This window comes from Sinohyriopsis cumingii, chromosome 14 (assembly GCF_028554795.1).
Source record: "Sinohyriopsis cumingii isolate HCF-2022 chromosome 14, ASM2855479v2, whole genome shotgun sequence".
NCBI classification, from domain to species: Eukaryota; Metazoa; Mollusca; class Bivalvia; order Unionida; family Unionidae; genus Sinohyriopsis; species Sinohyriopsis cumingii.
The window spans coordinates 114075022-114094859 of record NC_142974.1 but is presented as its reverse complement, the minus strand read 5'-3'; the positions used below and the strand labels follow the sequence as shown (position 1 = coordinate 114094859).

Genomic DNA, 19838 nt, shown 5'->3' with positions numbered 1-19838 from the left:
TCATAGCACAGTTTGTCAAAAGGGGTAGAAATTTTGCATGCAAACGTTTTTGAACACGACATTCTTGTATCAACAATATCATCAGCTGATTTGATTGTGGTACAATTGGCATTTTTAATTTAAAACAAATTACTCTAAAATATAAATGATGAATGATTTTATCGTGCAGCTGAAAAATTAGGAAAACAATATTTTAGTATTACTACTAAAACTGATGTAATATAAGGTGCACATGATATTAAACTGTATGTAATAAAAGATGCACGTATGATATACTGTATAAACTGAATGACACTATAAAACTGTGATGTAATAGTATGTGCATATAATGACACTGTATAAAACAGGAATGCAATATTATGTGGAAATAATATGACACTATAAAGCTGTTATGTAATAATATATGCATATACCATGACACTATATATTTATGATGTAATGGTATGTGCAGATATGACACAATTTTTAAAAGTATGATGTAATATGTGTATGTATCATGACACCATATCAAACTGCGATGTAATATTATGTGTACATAATACGATGACACAGTATTTGATATTTGAAAGAAATGGGAACTCGTCTACTTGACAACAAATACTGCCTTGAATATCATAACCAATATTGATATTCTACTGCTAAATACTAACACTATGTATCTGTAACTTTCATTTGGTATTTATACACCAATGTTAAATAATAGGTTCAATGTTATATAATCAAATATGATGGCAAATCTGAAACCAATCGTCATCTCCATTTTTGATGATCTGCCATGTTCATGTACAATGTACTTACACTTTTCAATTGTTGCTCTTGCTTCATGACTTTCATTTGCAGCTAACATGCTTCATATATGGAGATGACCTGTCTCTTTTGCTTATCCAACTCTTGGCTGTACACCTGTCCACCAATTACAGCTTCAATGTCAAAAATCACACATTCAAATTTCTTCCAGTAATCTTCCAGGTTTTGTCGGCTAATCTTTCCATCTGGTGAATGGCCACTGATATGATTCCTATATGAACGAATTCGCTCCACACTTGCTCCTAGAGAGATGTCCCTTGGTTGATCTAGTGGATCATTTCCCCAGCCTGTTAGTGGAGCTTTAACTGTACTGACATTTCTGATTAGAGTATATAGCAATGAAAGGTCAAACTGGTCCAATGTTCCCGTTTTTGTCCCCTTAGGGTCTGGAAAAACCAGATGAATTTGATCAGCGTTAAGAAGTGGTCTTCCCTGTCTACTGGTCAGCTTGCCCATATTTGCTAGGATTGCTTGGGAGATATTTGTGTGAGGCGCAGGAACTTGGGTGCGGAGGACTTCTCTCATGGCATTTCCGCAAACAGTTACAAGAGCAACACAGAGTCGAGCATGATTCATGTGATCAGGTGTTATGGGTGTATCAGGATCATGCCCCTAAAGAAAGAGGAAGGCCATTATTATAAGGAGACTCCTGTCATCAAGATAGAAGGAACGAATGGGTTTCTGTTTAACTGCATAATTAGAGTCATCGATTCTATGAAATTATTACAAATTAAACTGGTCCTGCCTATTTTCAGCAGTGCTGAATACATAAATAGCATCAATATTGATTTATTCAATATAAGTAGATCTAGCTAGCAGTACTGTAATACAGTCACGTGACTGACATGAAGTGTCCTCTCCATTCACCTTATTCTCCTTCAGGAAGATTCTGTACTGATAATAGTGAGAAAGACTACAGACAAAGTGAATTATTTTAGTGCACTTTGTATGAAAATAGGACTCTGACATCCCTCATACTGTGTCAACAACATCTTCCTTCAACTCAATCATTTTTATTTTGGACCAACATCACATCAGTCGTTTGATGAAAACTCATACACATCCATATAAGAGATGGCTGTTTTAATATGGCTGCTATGGCAACAATATCTGAGGTCACATCAGCAGGATTTATAAGACCAGCAGGACATCATAAGAAGTTTTTAGTGAACATTCCATGTCAATATGAACATATGTTCCCTGGATTCCCATGTTTTGGTGACTCATACCGGGCTTTTCTGGATTCATCCTCTAACCAAAAATACATACATGTACAGGCTGCCATATATACCCTATCCTGTGCTGAAACATGCCATTAAACCCAAAACAACAATAACCACTGATATGGCATTCATATTAGATGTCAGGTCAGTGCCCTTTTCATTAAGGACTTAACAAACAGCATGACAATATAACACATGCTCTAGTGAAAAGCCCAAATTAATGCAATCAACCGTTAAGATGTTGTGATAGCATTATTTTCAAGATGGCCACCATAGCAGCTATACCCAACATATCAGCCATATTTAAAGGTATATTTGCACCAGTTTAGGACCTACTAGACAACATAGGTCTCTCAGTGGCATCATTTAGGAGTAGTAGCTCTAAAATGCTTTTAAAATGGCTGCCATGGCAGACATACAAGATATCAGAAGGGCACCAAGTTTGTTTAAAACCAAAGATATGTCATTAGAAGTCAATTAGGGGAACCTCCATGTCAGTATGAGGGGCCCCGAGTGGCCGAGTGGTCTAAAGTGCTCTCCGTTACGGATCACTGCCATCTCACATCTCTGTCTGCGTGGGTTCGAGTCTAGGATTTAGCCAATGTGGGTATGCGAGAAGGCTTGCCAGTAGCTTCTCGTGGGTTGGAGGTTCTTTCCGGGGTTTCTCCGGGTTCTTCCTCCACCATTAATACTGGCCGCCATGTATAGCCTATCATGTGCAGAAAAATGCGTTAAACCCTACAACAACAACAACAACCATGTCAGTATGACACTCCAATGAGACGTAGTAGTGTCAACAATATAAGCTGCCATCATGGTGGCAATACTGGACACATTCTGATTAAAATCTGATCTCCACTGTCCTATATGAAAGTATGACAATGATCACATAGGTGTCATGTTCTGGGGACCTATATAATTGGCATAATTGCTAATTTTGTGAGCCAACCTGATGAAGTATTATATCTTCATATCTGGGCAGTGTGGCTGAAGAACATCAATGTGTGCTGAATGATTTGATTTACTTTCAGATTTCTAAAAACTGTTTCCATTGGCTAATTTAAAGGTCCCCAGAACACTGTCCCTAAGCTGCCACTGTTAGATATTTGTCTATGACAGTGAATATCCAGTTTTAATCAGGTTGTACTGGGTGTTCAAGGGTAACAATTTACATTCAGTACCATCCAAGCTCTGGTGTGAAAGTGTCACTCTCTCTTTACGATATGGTGGCAATCCTATTAGAAGCTCAGGACAAGCAGCAATGGCAATCTTGTGCTAATGCATACTGGATGAATAACACGATATCATGTAATATACAGTACAGGTAAATTACATAGTCTTGGATTCATATCGAATGAATAACGCAATAACCATTCTCATATGAACATGTATGATTGTTATTTTATTAACACGCTATTTGGACAGATTGATTAATTGAAACATTTTGGTACGGTGGTTTAAACATTATATAAATAAATGAAATTTACAGCGTAACATTCTTAAGCTATTGATTTTAATGACTGTGCATTTGCCTGTTAAGATAATGCTTGTTTTGTTTATTTCTGCAGCCACCTAAAATCAACCCTCAAGTGTCCTTGATTTCTCCATTGTTTACAAATATAATTTGAAGTATGTTGATAGATAAGATTCCTTATTAAACAATCTTGTTATCTCTACTGACCTCAAAGAGTTTATAGGAATCAAAGATTAAACTATTTCTTCTGTACTTTAACTCTTTTTACCGCAAAGTATTGAAAGCATCTTCAACTCAAACATCACAAATTTGGCAAGAAAATGTTTTCATGCAGGGTTGAGCTAGGATGCTCACAAAATGACGAGAAGGTGCAGGATACAATCTGTTGGCCTTCAATCTGGTTTCATGGATATAACATCAAACCACAATTTAAGGTAAGCATTCAGAAACTGTGAATTGAGAAAATGGTATTACCATGCTAACAGCAACAAACAAGAAACCAAATGCTAGAATTTAAATTACTGTCAGAGCACCATTTATATTTAGAGCCAACTAGACCATGGAATGAATGTGTGTGTAAAATTTCATGGCCATCAACCAAATATTTTACTAGGAGGAATTTATTAAAAGATCTTGCGCTAACAGACAGACAACTGACAAAATACCATCCCTTAAGCTATACTGGTCTATAACCATGAAAGCTAACAAACATTTGATAGAAATGGGAATGTACATGTAACTGCAGCCTTTCCATATTTTTCAAAATGTGTAGATTATTATACAAACAATGAGGTCATAAATAAATGTTGCATATTACTTACATTCAGATTAAATACATGGATGCAATAAAAGAAGTTAATGCATTTTAATACAATACAAAAAACTACAATGTTGACATTTTAACACGTAAGGATTTCTGAAATATCAATGCTACAAATTCAGGTTGAATTAAATTATTAATAAATGAAAGAAGGTGCGTGTACATCTGCTTTGTTTCAACTATGGTCAGATTATAAATATTAGGATATAGCTGTGGTTAACTTCTTCTGGCTCATTTATTTAAAGTACATATGTAATCAAAAACAAACTTTAAAATTCATTTTTATCTTGAATGAATACAGTCAGTGAATGGAGATATATACAAATAGTTTATTCAAATGTGCATTTACAGTTATTAAAAAATAACCCCACAAAATGTAATTTTCATTACCATTCTGAACAAATTTATGATATATTATAAATAACTGCTTCACTGAAAATCAAAAAAGTTGCGACTGAATTGTTTTTAGGTGATCTCATTATATATTCTCCAGTTCTTGTCCTGTACAATTACATGAATTTCTTTTAGGTCAATAAGACATTACAGACAATTAGACTAAATTTTTAATTGTATTTTAGCTTAATACACATAATGCAGATCGTATGCCAAAGTATCAGATTGTTAACTATATTAATTTATTTTTGGACAATATTTATGAAGTACATCATATGACACATTTTCAAGCTTAAACAGCATAACTACAAGATAGATATTTAAAGGTCAATAGCATGATGAAAGATTCTTAAATTTCATGACGTTACATATTTCTCCTCATGTCTGGAATTGGTCCCTAAGAACAGTTATCACACATCTTTAAGCCACAGGCCAAACATCACATGATGTCACATTACATTTGGTGATGGGTTTAATATACACAACCTTCTCCAACGGGAAGTCTTATGATGGGGTAATGTGATTTAACCAATGGCCTGTGCACTTGTATACACAACAGACAATTCCCCGGTTTATCACCCATGCACGAGTAGAAAACAACACAGTAGAACAGTACATGAAATAAAGGAGATTATATAATAGTAATGCATTCTGTTTGTAAATTTGAATAACAACTTACCTCCTCTGCAAACCACATGTCAAACAATGGTGCATAGCCAACCATGTCATGGCCAGAGTCACCTTGAGATGGTGGGCACTGTACAGACAACCCGTATTGTAAATTCTGGCCAAGGTAAGATGTAATCTTGGTGAGATTCAGAGAAATAAACTTTCTAACTCTAGTACACAGCTTTGCATCAGGTGTCTTGACTTCATCAATCACCATCCTAGTCATTCTTGCAAACACAATATGGTTCCTACAGTGCAAGGTCAGTCTGTGGAACAGGTCAATGTCAAAAACGCAGCAACCACAGAAAATTAGATTTTCTGATGTCTCCTTCTTCTTGGCTACTGGCCAGCGAGTTACACAGGCAGCAATCAGCCTGTGAAAGATGGGTGGAGGTAGATACTTCCCTCTAAAGATATAGCACAAGACTGGTGTGCTCGCCATACGTTGATCCTCTTGAGGGGAGATAACTTCTCTGGGAGATTCTTGACGAAGCATACAAGGAACAAGGAAATAAGTCTCCACCTAAAAGAATATATACAAAACTCAAAAAGTTCAAAATATTGTCAACATGTTTCATTTTGTAATTGTATAATGTATTTTTGTAATCTTGTCCTTGTACATATTTTTTATGTTGCCTAACATTGTAAAGTGCAAAGAGCTTCTAAAGATTAGGCGCAGTACTAAGTCCATATTATTATTATTATTATTATTAATTTCAGAGGTGGCTAAATGTCATTGTCATAACTTAATACTAACCTACTGGCTATTGGCTTGCATGCCTTTTAGGGAACACATATTGGGATCAACGTAATATAATGCCTTTGATCTTGCAAATGTTAATGAGAGCAGAAAACAGTTTTAAATGTAAAATTCCAGAAAGAAGCTCCACCCAACAGTTCAAAATGGCATTTTAACAAATAGCATAACACAAAAATGAGATTCCATCTAGGTGTGTGTATTAGTTGGATGTTTAACATAGCTTTAACAATTATTCAGTCATATTGCTATGAAGTCTGCAGTGTGGTAGTGATTTCTAGCACAGGGGCATCATGCCACAGACAAGTAGCATCATGTCCCACCCAGTCACATTATCCTGACACCAGGCCGACCAGTCCTTACATTAACATCTTAATGCTGATAGCCTAGCAAGGCAGCTGTTTGTACCATTTTTATAAGTCTTTGGTATGATCAGGCCAGGGTTCAAACCCACAACCTTCTGCATCTGAGGAAGACTCTCTAACTACTTGGCCACCAGAGTAGTCACGATCAATCTAGTAGATAATAATAAGCATAAAAACCAGCTACGGCTCAAAAGACCTGATAGGTTCAAACAGATGACAGATTGATCCAATGTCCAAATCCTTAGCAAATTTCAACGTTGTAATATGATGGGTTGGACTGCACTGTCGAACTTAATAGTAAGACTTGAACATTGTCTCTCTTCAAACACAAAGAGAAGAAAGTATTTCATAGCACTTGTAGAGGGATAACTACAATTAATGTTTTCCTACTGCAAAATTTACAAAGGATTCTCTTATTTACATTGTTGAACTTGAATGTGGACCACTTCCTGAGTTAAACAATCCACTGGGAACCATGCTGGAAAATTTGTTACAAGTGTCATTTAACACACTGTCTACTATGCTCTTTGGAAGAAAGATGTGTACGTCTTCCCTATTGTGAACCAAAACTGAGTGGCAAAATAAAAAGGGGATGCTTGTTAGAAAAGGCTATTCCTGAAACCAAAATGGGAATGCTCTTTTTATTAAAGCAATTATTAACATCTTTCATTTACCACATCCTCTAAACTGCAATGGTCCTTTAAGCTCTGGTGATTCCTGAAGTGAGCCTGCATCCTTTTAAAGAATATTGTGGAGAAACCCAAGAAACAATTTGGACAACCACGTTTTCTAGCTTGTGTTGATGGGCCACAAATACTGAAATGCTGTGGAGTTGGATTCCTCCATCAGATGATTTAAGGAGATGGCAATATTAGATATTGGCCTTGAAGGCTATGGTGATAAGCATGTAAGCCTTAACTCCAATGCCTACAACATCTTGACTGGAAGGCAATCCATGGTTCCCATCACAATCCTAATGTCTGATGATCCACCAGGAAAGGACCACGGGGCTTAAGAGGCCAGGAAAGGTAGTGAACCATGTAGCTGTATGCTAAAACAAGCCTTTGGATAACAAAGGAGGGAACAGACTACCCTATGTTGCCTAATGAATTCCTGGTCCTTAGAAAACCTTTGGGAAACTTTCTCCACATCCAAAGGTTTGGGACTCCAAACATGGATACATGTACTGGGTGGTAAACCTTGTTTACTGCCTTGTCAAAAGACCAGATCTCGTCCTCCTCTACTGCCAGAATCAACAGGTGGGCAGGAAATGAACACATTTGGAGAAGGGGGACCATATCCAATGGATATTCCAGGAATTTACTAGAGGTCATCAAAACAAAAGAATGTTACTGTCCTGCTCTTGCTTCTTGTGTAGAGACTATTGCAATGCAATGTCTCCTAAGGGTGACCACGATGTAGATAGGGGTTAACTTCTTTGTCCAACTCCTCATCAGGAAGGGTGGAACTACCCCTGCCAGCAGGGATTATTGGAGGATGGGAATGTTTCTAGAGGTAATATTGTGCCCCATCTCTGAGGAGTACAGAAACTGTCCACACCTGCAAGCCTTCTACATTTTCATTTCTCCTAGATCATGTTGAGGGGTGAACCAGCACACCTCATTTAGTTCGCTTCACAAAAGTGGAAGATATTGATCCATTACCTTATATAACTGAACTATTGTGATATCATGGTATGGTCATCCGTCTTGTGAAGAATGTGAAGAAAGGTTTGAAAGGAGATTGAAAGGGACCACGAAGGAGATTAGATGCCAATCAGATCACCATCCCTATCAAAACACATCAGCTCTGACTTTCAGATTCCACATGATTGGTTTGTGGAGTGGAGTCTGGTCAGGGGGGTTGCAACCCATATACTGTCCAAACAAACAGTCAGGTGACTGATTTGTTGGAGAAAAACCTCCTCTGAAAATCTGGATCATGATCCTCTTTAAGAATGGTGCAATGGCCTCAACAGCATCACTGGGTTAAGAGGATAAAGAAGATGCTGGTCCTGCCTTAATGGGGATTGGGTGTGTGAGTGGAATGGTTCACTCACAGCCAATGCCGTTTATGCCTTAGATGTTATCCTGGATCAAACTCCACCTGAGCCTGACTGCATCAGACAAACCACCAAGGATCCTAGGAATTTGTATGTTTACTCTAGAGAAAATGATCCCATATGTGCTTTTACTGTTAGGACAGTTTCTGTACAGCAGTACTACTGCTAGATTCATCTTTATGAACTCATCTCTTAAAAATCAATTTCCGTTTTATTTGTAATATGTTCAAGCAGGAATGTGAACATGCTTTCAAGGCCTATTTTGTTTGAATCTGAAGCCTATCACAGTGGGAGTAACCTTATAAATTATCGTTAAGGAATGGTAGATTTAATTTCTGATGTGGACATTAAATGAAGGTGATAATCAGTTCCAATATTGTGATCGACAACTAATATGCAGTGTCATGTGTTCTACTAGTGTATGTATTGCCCCTTATTGAGAAAATCTCATCATAAACCCTTTTATATGTGTGTTATTATTTTGTTTGTGTTATTATTCACGCTGTTTTAATAACAATCTTTGATAAGTCTAGGTAGATATGCTAATTGGGAGAAATGTTATTGTGAATTTAAAAAGTATAGAAACACCTAATGGACATTAATGTATTAGTGAATTTCAACGTAAGGAAGTGCTTAATGGATGGTAATTCATTCATGAATTGAAAGGTTTGGAAAGATGTAAAGAACCTTTTATTCTCGATATATACAGATTGGTTCTTCAGTATTACAGATATATTTGTTGAATGTAAATGTAGTAGCTTTTGTATATTGTAATCGTTACATTTTTGTTCTTTTACAGGTTTTACTATAATGCTGAAGAGTTCATGGCTATGAAGAAACACAGTATTTGAACATAACATGATGTTTCGTGTCTTGCATATTACAACACTCATGTTTATACTAACCATAATTAATCCCAGGGAAAGGCAGTACACCATACACCGGGATGAAAGAATCTTCTTTGTCTGAGCCCCTAGGCCAAGTAAAAGGATTTCATACCCTCCTGACATAGAGGAAATGTCTTCTTTTGAAACCCAAGGGACAAAGAAAGATCACATACCCTCAAGGGATAAAACAATCTTCTTCCTCTGAGTCCCTAAAGGCCAAGAGAAGGTTTGCACACCTTAATAACATTGACAAGTCTTCTTACTTTGAGACCAAGGGACTTAGAAAGATAATGCGAAGGAGACAAGATGATAGGAAAGCCTTTCTTTGTCTCCTTATATGCGGTCTGACTGTTGGCGACATCCCAAGCCTCATTAAACCAGCAAGATTTGTATATGAAAGATCAGTGGATTGTGTATCCCATGGGGCCTTTATATGACCACACTTTCTCCCACTATGTTACGTAATATTATTACTGTATAGGAAAGGTTAATAAAATAGATAGACCCTTTATTATGTTATCAAAATATGTTAAAGGAAGACAAAACAAACATCAAGATGCAAATAATCATCCTAAGTTACCATCAACATCCAAATGAATGATACTAAATTAAGTGTACTTTCCAAGTAATATTTTTGTAATTAATGCATATTTTACATGTAATGTAATTATGGAAAATGACATTAAACAGTTTATGCTGTTCAATTTTTCACTTTTGTATAACAAGTTATAATAATTATTTATGCATTTTTCCAAAATTATTGTACTCTTTGTAGTTAGGATGGATGCATACAGAATTTTGGGATCTAAACACAGTGCTCAAATGTTACTAGTATGAAGAAAAAAAATTGGAAACTTATAGCACAGCTCTCAACCAAAGCGTTAATCTACTATGGTAGTGCTAAAGTTATAGGTGTGAGAAATAGAAAATAATACCAAAGTGGTAAACTTATCAAGTTTGCATTCTTGTCATTTGCATTGCCTTTTATTGCATAGTAATAATTCTCCTAATAATTATACATGTTCACCAAGTAACATTGTTTAATTTGTTTAGCTGTAATGCAAGTAATGATGTATATAGTTACATGTAATGCAAGTACCATTATATGTATAGGTTACATGTAATGCTATTAGCAATATGTGTGATTTACATGTAATGTAATTAGTGGTATGCTTACATATATCATGTAATGTAATTAGTGACACGTGTCTAGTTTACATGAAAATGCAGTCATCAATATGTGCATCTTACATTTAATTATAGCAAATATTAGTAAACAGTTGATGTCTGCTAACATTGTGTTATTTATAATAAGTTGTTTTCTTTATCAAATGTTACTAGTATGAAAGGTACATAAAAGGGGGATTTACTGGACAACAACTGTCTCTCTCTCTCTCTGTCAAAGTGTTAATGTTCTGTGCTAGTACCGAAAAAACAGAAGCGAGAAAAATAATAGTTAAGTGTTAGAGTTATCATAGGACTAAACTATAAAATTGGCAAATCACCATCTTTATGCTTGTATATAGTATGTATATATAATTCACAGGAAATCTGCGCATGTATGACACTTCCATAAGTAGTCCTGCCACCAGTTACTTGTATTTGATTTTCAAGCTTTTTGATACCTATCTCCATCATGAATCTAAAAACAGTGACAATAAACAATAATACGCTATTCAAAAAATGATAAACATGGATCAGAACGGTACATTCGATGTCAGAGGTGGACTGGGTAAACTCAGATGCATTGTGTTTCCTTTGAATTGTTCTCTCATCACACTAACGTTGGGAATATAAGTTCTACCTTTCCAATTCAGCCCTCCCAAATCGGAATTTCATCAGTATGCGTATTATGTACAGACAATGGGCAACAACTCTTGCCCATTATATCCCCTTGTAAATTCAGTGTCAGAAGTGGGCCAGGTAAACAAAGATCTATTTTATTCCTGATTGTAAATAAAACACTTGCATATTAAAGCTTTAATGTTCACCTTAATAAATAAATAAATTAAAATGCTGGTTATAGTTCTGGTGATTGTTTTATGTTTACATGTATGTAATCCAAATACAGTGATAATAAACAATAATTACTTTGCCTGCATCCAAAAATTGTGTGCAAATATCTTATTCAGAAAATAATAACTAAGGATCAGAACAGTACATTTGATCCTGATTGTAAATAAAACACTTGCATATTAAAGCTTTAATGTTCACCTTAATAAATAAATAAATTAAAATGCTGATTATAGTTCTGGTGTTTATTTTATGTTTGCATCTGTGTGTTTGTGTCATCTGTTTAGATACCAGTCACATCCTCCTTTAAGCAAATGCACCAATCAAATCAAAACAACTTAAGCCTCTATACCCTTTCCCATATCATGATAGCCTATCCGTTGTTGACATACATAACATATTCTGACTTTTAACTGACTTCTATGCAGCTTAGAAGTTCCATAATAAAGTGAAATGTCAGTCTATACAAATAAGAGTTCAAGTAAAAACAAATTATTCCCAGCCTCATGTACATTTAAAAAATAAGTGATATACAAATCATTTATAGGTAGTACAAGCCTTTGTCAGTTAATTTAAGTTCCACTGTAATATCAGGAACACTTTTAGCATGGTCACTATTTAGAAAAGAATTACTAGACCATGACCAGAAAGCAATCACAACATATAATTTTATATAACTATTATACCCTACTCTATTTTTTCTTTTTTAATGTAAAAAGAAAAGCAAATAAAAACAACTACACTTAAATTAAAATATATAAAATGGCCAGTCCTAACACAAACAAAATATAGCATCATTAAAACACTATAGCATACAAATATAAGACACACATGACATTATATTGTTCTTGGATAAGATCACTAAAATATAGGGTCCATGATATAGAAACCAGACACAAGACCTTGTGTCTGAGGAGGGAAGTATCTGTCATAAAAAATATACTGGGAAGGTAAACAAATGGACCACTGACATTGTGGGTACAACCCACTGTCAAAATAATAAAATGCAAATAACAAAAACAGCCTTGGAATAAAATTAACAAGATACTTTTTCTTCCAAATTCTTTTTGGTTTTTTTTGAGGGACTTGTTTCACAGAATAACTAACATCCACACTATGGAAGATACAGAAATGCGTACAAGACTCTAAACGTTTTGGATCGCTGGGTGGGGGCTTCAAAGTCTAAAACTTTAATAAAGCCATGGAACGGACAAGTGCCCACAAATAAAACAGTATATAATGCACCATTTATAAAAGAACTTGATAAACAGTCTACTTATTGTGGAACATAATCAGTGGGTTATAGATCGGTATGACTATAATATGCATTGAAAAAGGAACACAAATGTAATAAAATAAGAAATCGACTTAACTAAATAAAATGCTATTTTTAACATTCTGCTTAATTTTAATTCATTATTTATTTTTTTGTTTTGTTATTCTTGTGATTCGGAAAGGAATCGAGTTTCACTAATTTTTTATTTCTAAATTATCTTCTTCTACATGTTTGTTTAATTTCAATTACAAGTATCTGCACAGGTTATACACATACCCTTTGATATATGAATATATCCATTGTGCTTAAAAATATCCGTTAATTACTTTATCATGCATTTATGTAGGGCATTTATTGGAAAGTTTACCCATGGAGAGAAATATAATTTCATTCACTTCATTCTATGTTCCGATCTGTTATTATCGACCAGCAGTAATACCTACCGGAAATGCATCTAGCTCAACCTCCATAAACTAAAGAGTTTGGAAAGAAAGGGCAGATAATGAGGTTACCGAAAAGGGGTATAGCTGAGTTCATCAAGATTTTTAACCATTTAGGCTTACATATCAAATCTGTCAGAAATGAAGCTCAAAGCCAGAATAAAGCAATGTGTGTGTGTGTGTGCACGTGTGTGTGTATATGCATGGCAAAATGGGGACATGAGAGAACATGCATATCTACACACGGGTCACATCTACATATGAGGCCTATGACATAATGAACATGCTAAATATGGTATCATTCTTTAACACATTGTATCTAGTGTGTTCACAAACTCAGCCAATATGAGATGAGATCGCATTATTAATAGAATATTGCATATACATGAGTTCATAAAAGTTCTTAATCATTGAGGCTTAAATATCAAATCATCAGAAATGAAGCCTACAGTGTTCACAAGCCAGTATCAATTGGCAGAGAGACAATGCAAACCAAATGTCAGAAAAAGTCCATACGCTAATAGATCACTTGATTATATGAACTCTAAAAGGGATCATTCTTAATACATTTATCTTCATGACACCTGTGGATATTTACTGACAGGCTATTTATGGCCAGATGCTTTCTCTAAAATACGGCTAAATGTTAAGTCACTGTCATGCATGATAAAATCATAAGTAACATAACATGCCCAAAGTACATGGAAATTGATAGGTTACAAGACATACATTTTATGAGAAACCTTTTATGGTGGCATGTTTTCTCTGAGATTTGGTTATATTTTGGAGCAATTTTAAAGAGATAAATGTACAGTGGAAATATTTTATTCTGAATAGTGACTATATTTTGAAAGCCATTTATGCCATAATGCTATCAATTGTTTTTTAAATTATGTTGTTTCTGAAAAGAAACTGTTTAAATATTTGTTGGATTATTAACATACAGATCTGAGATCTCTATCTGCCAGAATAATTATTTATAATTTTTACTGGATTCTTTTCTAATCTTTCTGAGAAGGAAGTTGTTCAAGATGTTGCTATTAACATCAGCCATATATGATATTTTGTTGGCAGTATTTAAGCAAAGTCCCAAGTGGGCCTGAGATTACCCACATGGCTGACATCTGCCTAAGAGCCAATGCAAGACCAATAAGCCAAAAATTCTGGGTCTGTAGGACACTTTCAGTTTAAGTTTCTTACAAAGTCATGTTTCGATGGCAGATTGGCACAATCTGCATCTTTTTAAATGTCTGCCAGGTAAGACTACTTTCTGTAACTTTTGTTCAAATTCTGCTGCATTTTTATGAAAATAATCAATTGAAAGGAATATATATTTCCAGAAATAGCATTACATTTGGCATACTTGTTAATAAAGAAAGACTAATTTAAAGCAATGCTTTGTCAAATTTATTTAAATTCTGCTCAGAAGCTATTGTAAAGAAATTATTTAATATTATGTTACCTTTAGAAAGGCAGCAATGTTAAATGGTTGATCAGTCGATGCCCCATTGTTGCAGCTTTGTTTGCAAGAAAAGTATCTTAAAATGGCCCAAAGGCCACATACAAGTATCCTAAGAAATAATGATAAATGTCGCTATGGTTTATTATTCAACTGGATGTTTTGGGGCATACAATAAAGCTCATGAAGCCTTATGACAAATGGATGTAGGGCCATACCATAAATCTACTGTGACCTTATGACACAATGGATCATGGGCCATAACATAAAGCTCATGAGGCCTTATGACACAATGTATGTTGGACCATGTCATAAGCTCATGTGACCTTATGACAAAATGTATGTTGGGCCATACTATAAGGCTCATTTAACCTTATCACACAATGGATCCTGGGCCAACCATAAAGCTTTATGACCAGGTGAACTGAAGAGGTCAAATCCCAGCCAGCATTCTTTCTGTACAAATTGGTTAATGTCTGTGAAGTAGTTTTAAGTCTTTTTAAGTGACAGTCATATATGGTGTCTAATTGGCATCTTTTTGTGAAATTTGTAACAAATATCGTTTTATGTCAGAGTCTTTTAATTTTGAAATTCTGTCCTGTGTTTTTAAGAAGAATTTAAGACAGCCATTAAATAGTCAATCTGCATTTTTGATATAACTCTGAAAGCCCTATCTCCCTATATACTTTTCGTTAAATTATGTCATTGTCGAGAAGTGGTTTCCATTTCATTTTGTAATGGCAAATATAATTTACTGGGAACATGATCATTTGTAAAAACTCTGAATTTCCTTCAAGCTAGATGGTTTTCTATTTAGTGTGAACAAATTTTTTTCTGCAGATTTTGAGAAGTCATTTAAACTCGTGTATATGTCTTGTATTAACTTTGAAACTGGCAGCAGATCATCATTATTCTAATCAATTATGCGACTCCATGCTATGTTTTTTTGTGTAAAATTTGGTAAAATTCCATGGAGTGGAGATTGAGAAAAATGTTTGCCACATTATCCCCAATCTGAATATATTGTTAGACAATTTTGATCAATTAGTGTTCAGTGTTGTTCCCTGATATTTATTTCGCGCACAGGGGTAGCATCATTTTGATGGCTGTAATTCAGTCCCCATCCACGCCATTATTTTTATAAATTTACTGATTTTAAAAGTTGCTTTCATGCTTTCTACTAATGGCTAAAATATAAAATACAAAACAAAATCAATACTGGAATGTCCATGAGGATTTACGTTTCAAAACACAGTGTATAAAAATTTCCTGCCAAACTTCATTAATTTAACCAATTAAAATAATGAAAATAAAGATTGTCTGGAGGGTTTTAATAATGCTACATTATAGAGGATCCAAACGATGAAACTAACTTGCATTGTATTGATAATCATGTTTCTTTATTGATCATAAGCATACATATTAAAAAATATTATGAGATTATATTTAACCTATAATCTCTGTTGAGCATATGCTACTGTAATGATTAGGTATTGATGAAGTGCTACTTTGCAGCCATCAAACATTATCAAGGGATGTAACTGCATGAATATACTCCTTTAATCAGAATGAGTAATATCCATTCATACAGCTTCATGCACCTTTCAAGTTCAAAAGACCATAATAGTTACATACAGATGCAGTAGAAATAATCTTCCTTCCACAATATAGCAAAATATAAAAAATAGCAAATTTTATAAATGCATCCATTAACAAATTGTCCTTAAAGAATGGCAAGCACAGGTTCAGTATTTAAAAATAGCCAGATTCCGTATATGTTGTAAACATATATTTTCAAGTAATTGTTTAAAATGCATTTACATGCTTATCATTTATCAGTTTTTTTTTTGTTATGAATTGTTTATGAAATGTATTAATACAGCTAGAGTGGCGTTATTCAAATGTGTTTTTTTTTTCATATTTAACATTTTAGGCTTTGACAATATGGATAATTTCAAATAACACCAAAGAAAACTCAAATATTCAAATCAACTGACCTTCTCCCCAATCTCACTAAATGACCTTGGCTTGGCTATTATATTGAACTGCTCCATTATCCTCAATATGTGATCTTTGTTGGCATGAAGTTGTGGATGCTTCTCCTTTGTCCAGATAGCATCTGTAAAAAAACAAACAAAACTTGTTTTATATTTATCATTCTAAAACCATGTAAATTATGAGATATGAGGAGAATATATTTGTTAAATGCATTTATGACATAATTTCGTATTGTTCCCATTCTTATGGGTCACAGACTTCAAACATCCTGATGACATATCATGCACACATGCCTTGGAGTTAAAGCTACTAACAGTCGTTCATGCAAGAGGAGAGTCAAAACTCTGACCCACATCAGTATTCAACTAAGCGGCCAATTGTATCCCGAACACGCACCTTTCAGACTGGAATGTGACAAGTCACAATCACATACATTGGCAAACATTTACCTGATTAATACTGACTGTAAATTTACTCCGCCCACTTCTGTATCTGCGCTCAGAGCTGCTGGTGTTTTCCATTTCTGTCGACTGTCTTGATCTCCACCATGTTAATTATTTTATTACCGATAAACATCACATTTTACTAATTCTAATGAGACTTCTTTGTACTGTTGTGAGAAGACCTAAACAGACAGGTTGTCATGATAGCATCCTTAATGAGATGGTTTAACCACCTCTGTCAGTCACACTGGTTGTTATTGATGTGGTTCCAACAACAATTCCAACTGGTTTATTCTTACTAGTTGACACTGATGATTTATACTACAATCAAAACAACAGTGGCTGCTGCAACAATTCTGCAAATAGCATCTGGAACCACACACATGCTTTGTATTTCCTGAGCAGCGTGGTTCTCTTTGAGATTTCATCTTGGATTTGCCGGTCAGTTTCATATATTTTCCCACACTGGTAATACTGAGCATACATTATATTTTTTATAATTATAATGTGATCGAATAGTAGTAATGTTTGACAAGCCAAACCTGATCAGGTGCAACACACATATGTACTTCCAATCAATTACTCATTATTACCGATACGACTCATATAATCAACTCATATAATCATAGGTAATATTTATTTGGGAAATATTTACATTTGCAACAATTGTGCCTTCTTGTGGTGTGGCATTAGATTCATGTAAAAACTATACTAATTACACCATTGAATAATGTCTGAAATTATCATTCTTGTCTTTGCCCAATAACTGTTATACAGACAACTGCATCTTTGTTAATGTTGCTAAATGCAACCGTGGGTTCAGAGATGAATTCCACTTCTTCTTTGCAGAAATGATCTCCAAGTGTTGTTATGCAAGGTGATGCAGTCAGTCAGCATGTTAATACAATATCATTTATGAAATAATTAATCTAATCTCCAGAGATGGTTAAGTGAACTCCAGATACTGTATCCCTTAATTTAATTCAATAAGTAATGATACTGATATTGCATACATGACAAAGATGTGTAAATTTCTTAACACATTCACTGGTATGTAATATATATGCTAGTAAAACAGAAAATTTATTTACTAATATTTGTATCAGACATCAACCATGATGAAATGAATAAATTTGATAGAGCCTCGTGCACATTTAAGATAGTTAGCTTCATCAATAATATGCACAGGATTTGAAATACCTCAAAGACTACTGCCTGCACTTCCTATCATGAAGGAAAACGTTTACATCACCAACTCACTCTTTACAAATTTGTTGGCAGACTCAGTATACTTTAGTAACCATTTCATCATTAAACCTGCAGTGATATATTTCTTACTTGACAAGCTCCTTCCCCTAGTTATCTGTTGAAAATTACCTATTTGTGACGTGGTCTTCAAATATATTTTATTTCAAGTATTTTGAAATGCGACCAGAGAGACATTAAGTAATACCGCTAGAACCAAACTATCTATCACACCATTCATTTTGTACATCTTTTGGTATGGCTGACTTGCACATACTAAGTTAAATGAATCTATGTTGAAATATAATTTGTAACACTGAAGATAAAACAAATAATTGAAAAATAATGCTATATCCCTCTCACAGTTTGATTGGTGAGGAGATATAAATGAGACACATACTTTTAAAACAGGCCACAAACAGTAACAAACGGACAAACCAACAAGCTCTGGGGTAAGAATTCCTTTGTCCTTGAAGTCAAGCCATTTTTGTGTGATGGCAATATCAGCAGGGCTGTTTGACTGAGGGCCATTTTCAGCATTACTGTCAGCAGGGATGTTTGACTGAGGGCCATTTTCAGCATTACTGTCAGCAGGGCTGTTTGACTGAGGGCCATTTTCAACATTACTGTCAGCAGGACTGTTTGACTGAGGGCCATTTGCAGCATTACTGTCAGCAGGGCTGTTTGACTGAGAGACATTTTCAGCATGACTTTCTGGTAGGTTAGTATGAGCATTGATGAGAAGTTTCAGGGCATCAATCAACCACTTTGGGTCCAACACAATATTGTCTCTCAATACTTCAATGCTGAAAAATAGTATTAATAAGATGTGGAATTAAGTAATGATTCTTCTCTATGTATAACAGTTATATTTCATCAGTCTTAATCAGGCAGCAGATGTTCCTATATCGTGTGAGATTAATAACCATCTTAGGTATGAATGAAACAATATACAGTCAGAACACAACTCTATAAATAAATCTTTTAAACATTGTTAATTTTTTACTTTAATATTTGAATATTTATAGTTTCTATTTATTCTAATAAGAAATAAAGATTGATACAGAATGAACAAAGATGGTCAAGTTTAACTTAATCTGTTGTTACATTTTCATACATTTGTTATGTGATGCATTATTTTTCAGCTTGATTACTAGGGATTGTCCAATTCCCTAAGAAGTTTTATTTTGCTAATGTATATCTATTTTATTGCAATTTATGACTCATATTTTTCTTGTTTCTGTAAAGAAGATAATTCAGCATAAATTCTGCAATTCATGATAGACCTCAACAAAGAATACTTCTCTGCTTTTAAAAGAAAAATTGGTAATTAATTTATGTTTTTTTATGAAGTATGGTCAAATTAAATTCAACGCCATTCAGCAAGAAATTGTTACAAGATTGTCTATCTATTATAACGGTGTATTTCATAAGTAAAAAGTATTCATGCCAGGATGCTTTCTGTCAGATATAGTCCAGTCCTACTCAGGAGTTTTTCAGCAGTTGT

General features: G+C 34.5%; 1 protein-coding gene across 1 annotated transcript in view; it reads right to left on the bottom strand.

The window, feature by feature from the left end:
* LOC149784636 (uncharacterized) overlaps nucleotides 1-19838 on the bottom strand; it is a 129816-nt gene that overhangs the window by 11849 nt on the left and 98129 nt on the right. Inside the window, exons 13-16 of the mRNA XM_089932694.1 lie at nucleotides 18770-19137; nucleotides 16643-16764; nucleotides 5397-5909; nucleotides 799-1419 (exon numbers count right to left, since the gene is read on the bottom strand). Of these exons, the coding sequence (XP_089788820.1) occupies nucleotides 841-1419; nucleotides 5397-5909; nucleotides 16643-16764; nucleotides 18770-19137 (1582 nt within the window). The 3' untranslated portion in view covers nucleotides 799-840. The remainder of the gene's footprint in view (nucleotides 1-798; nucleotides 1420-5396; nucleotides 5910-16642; nucleotides 16765-18769; nucleotides 19138-19838) is intronic.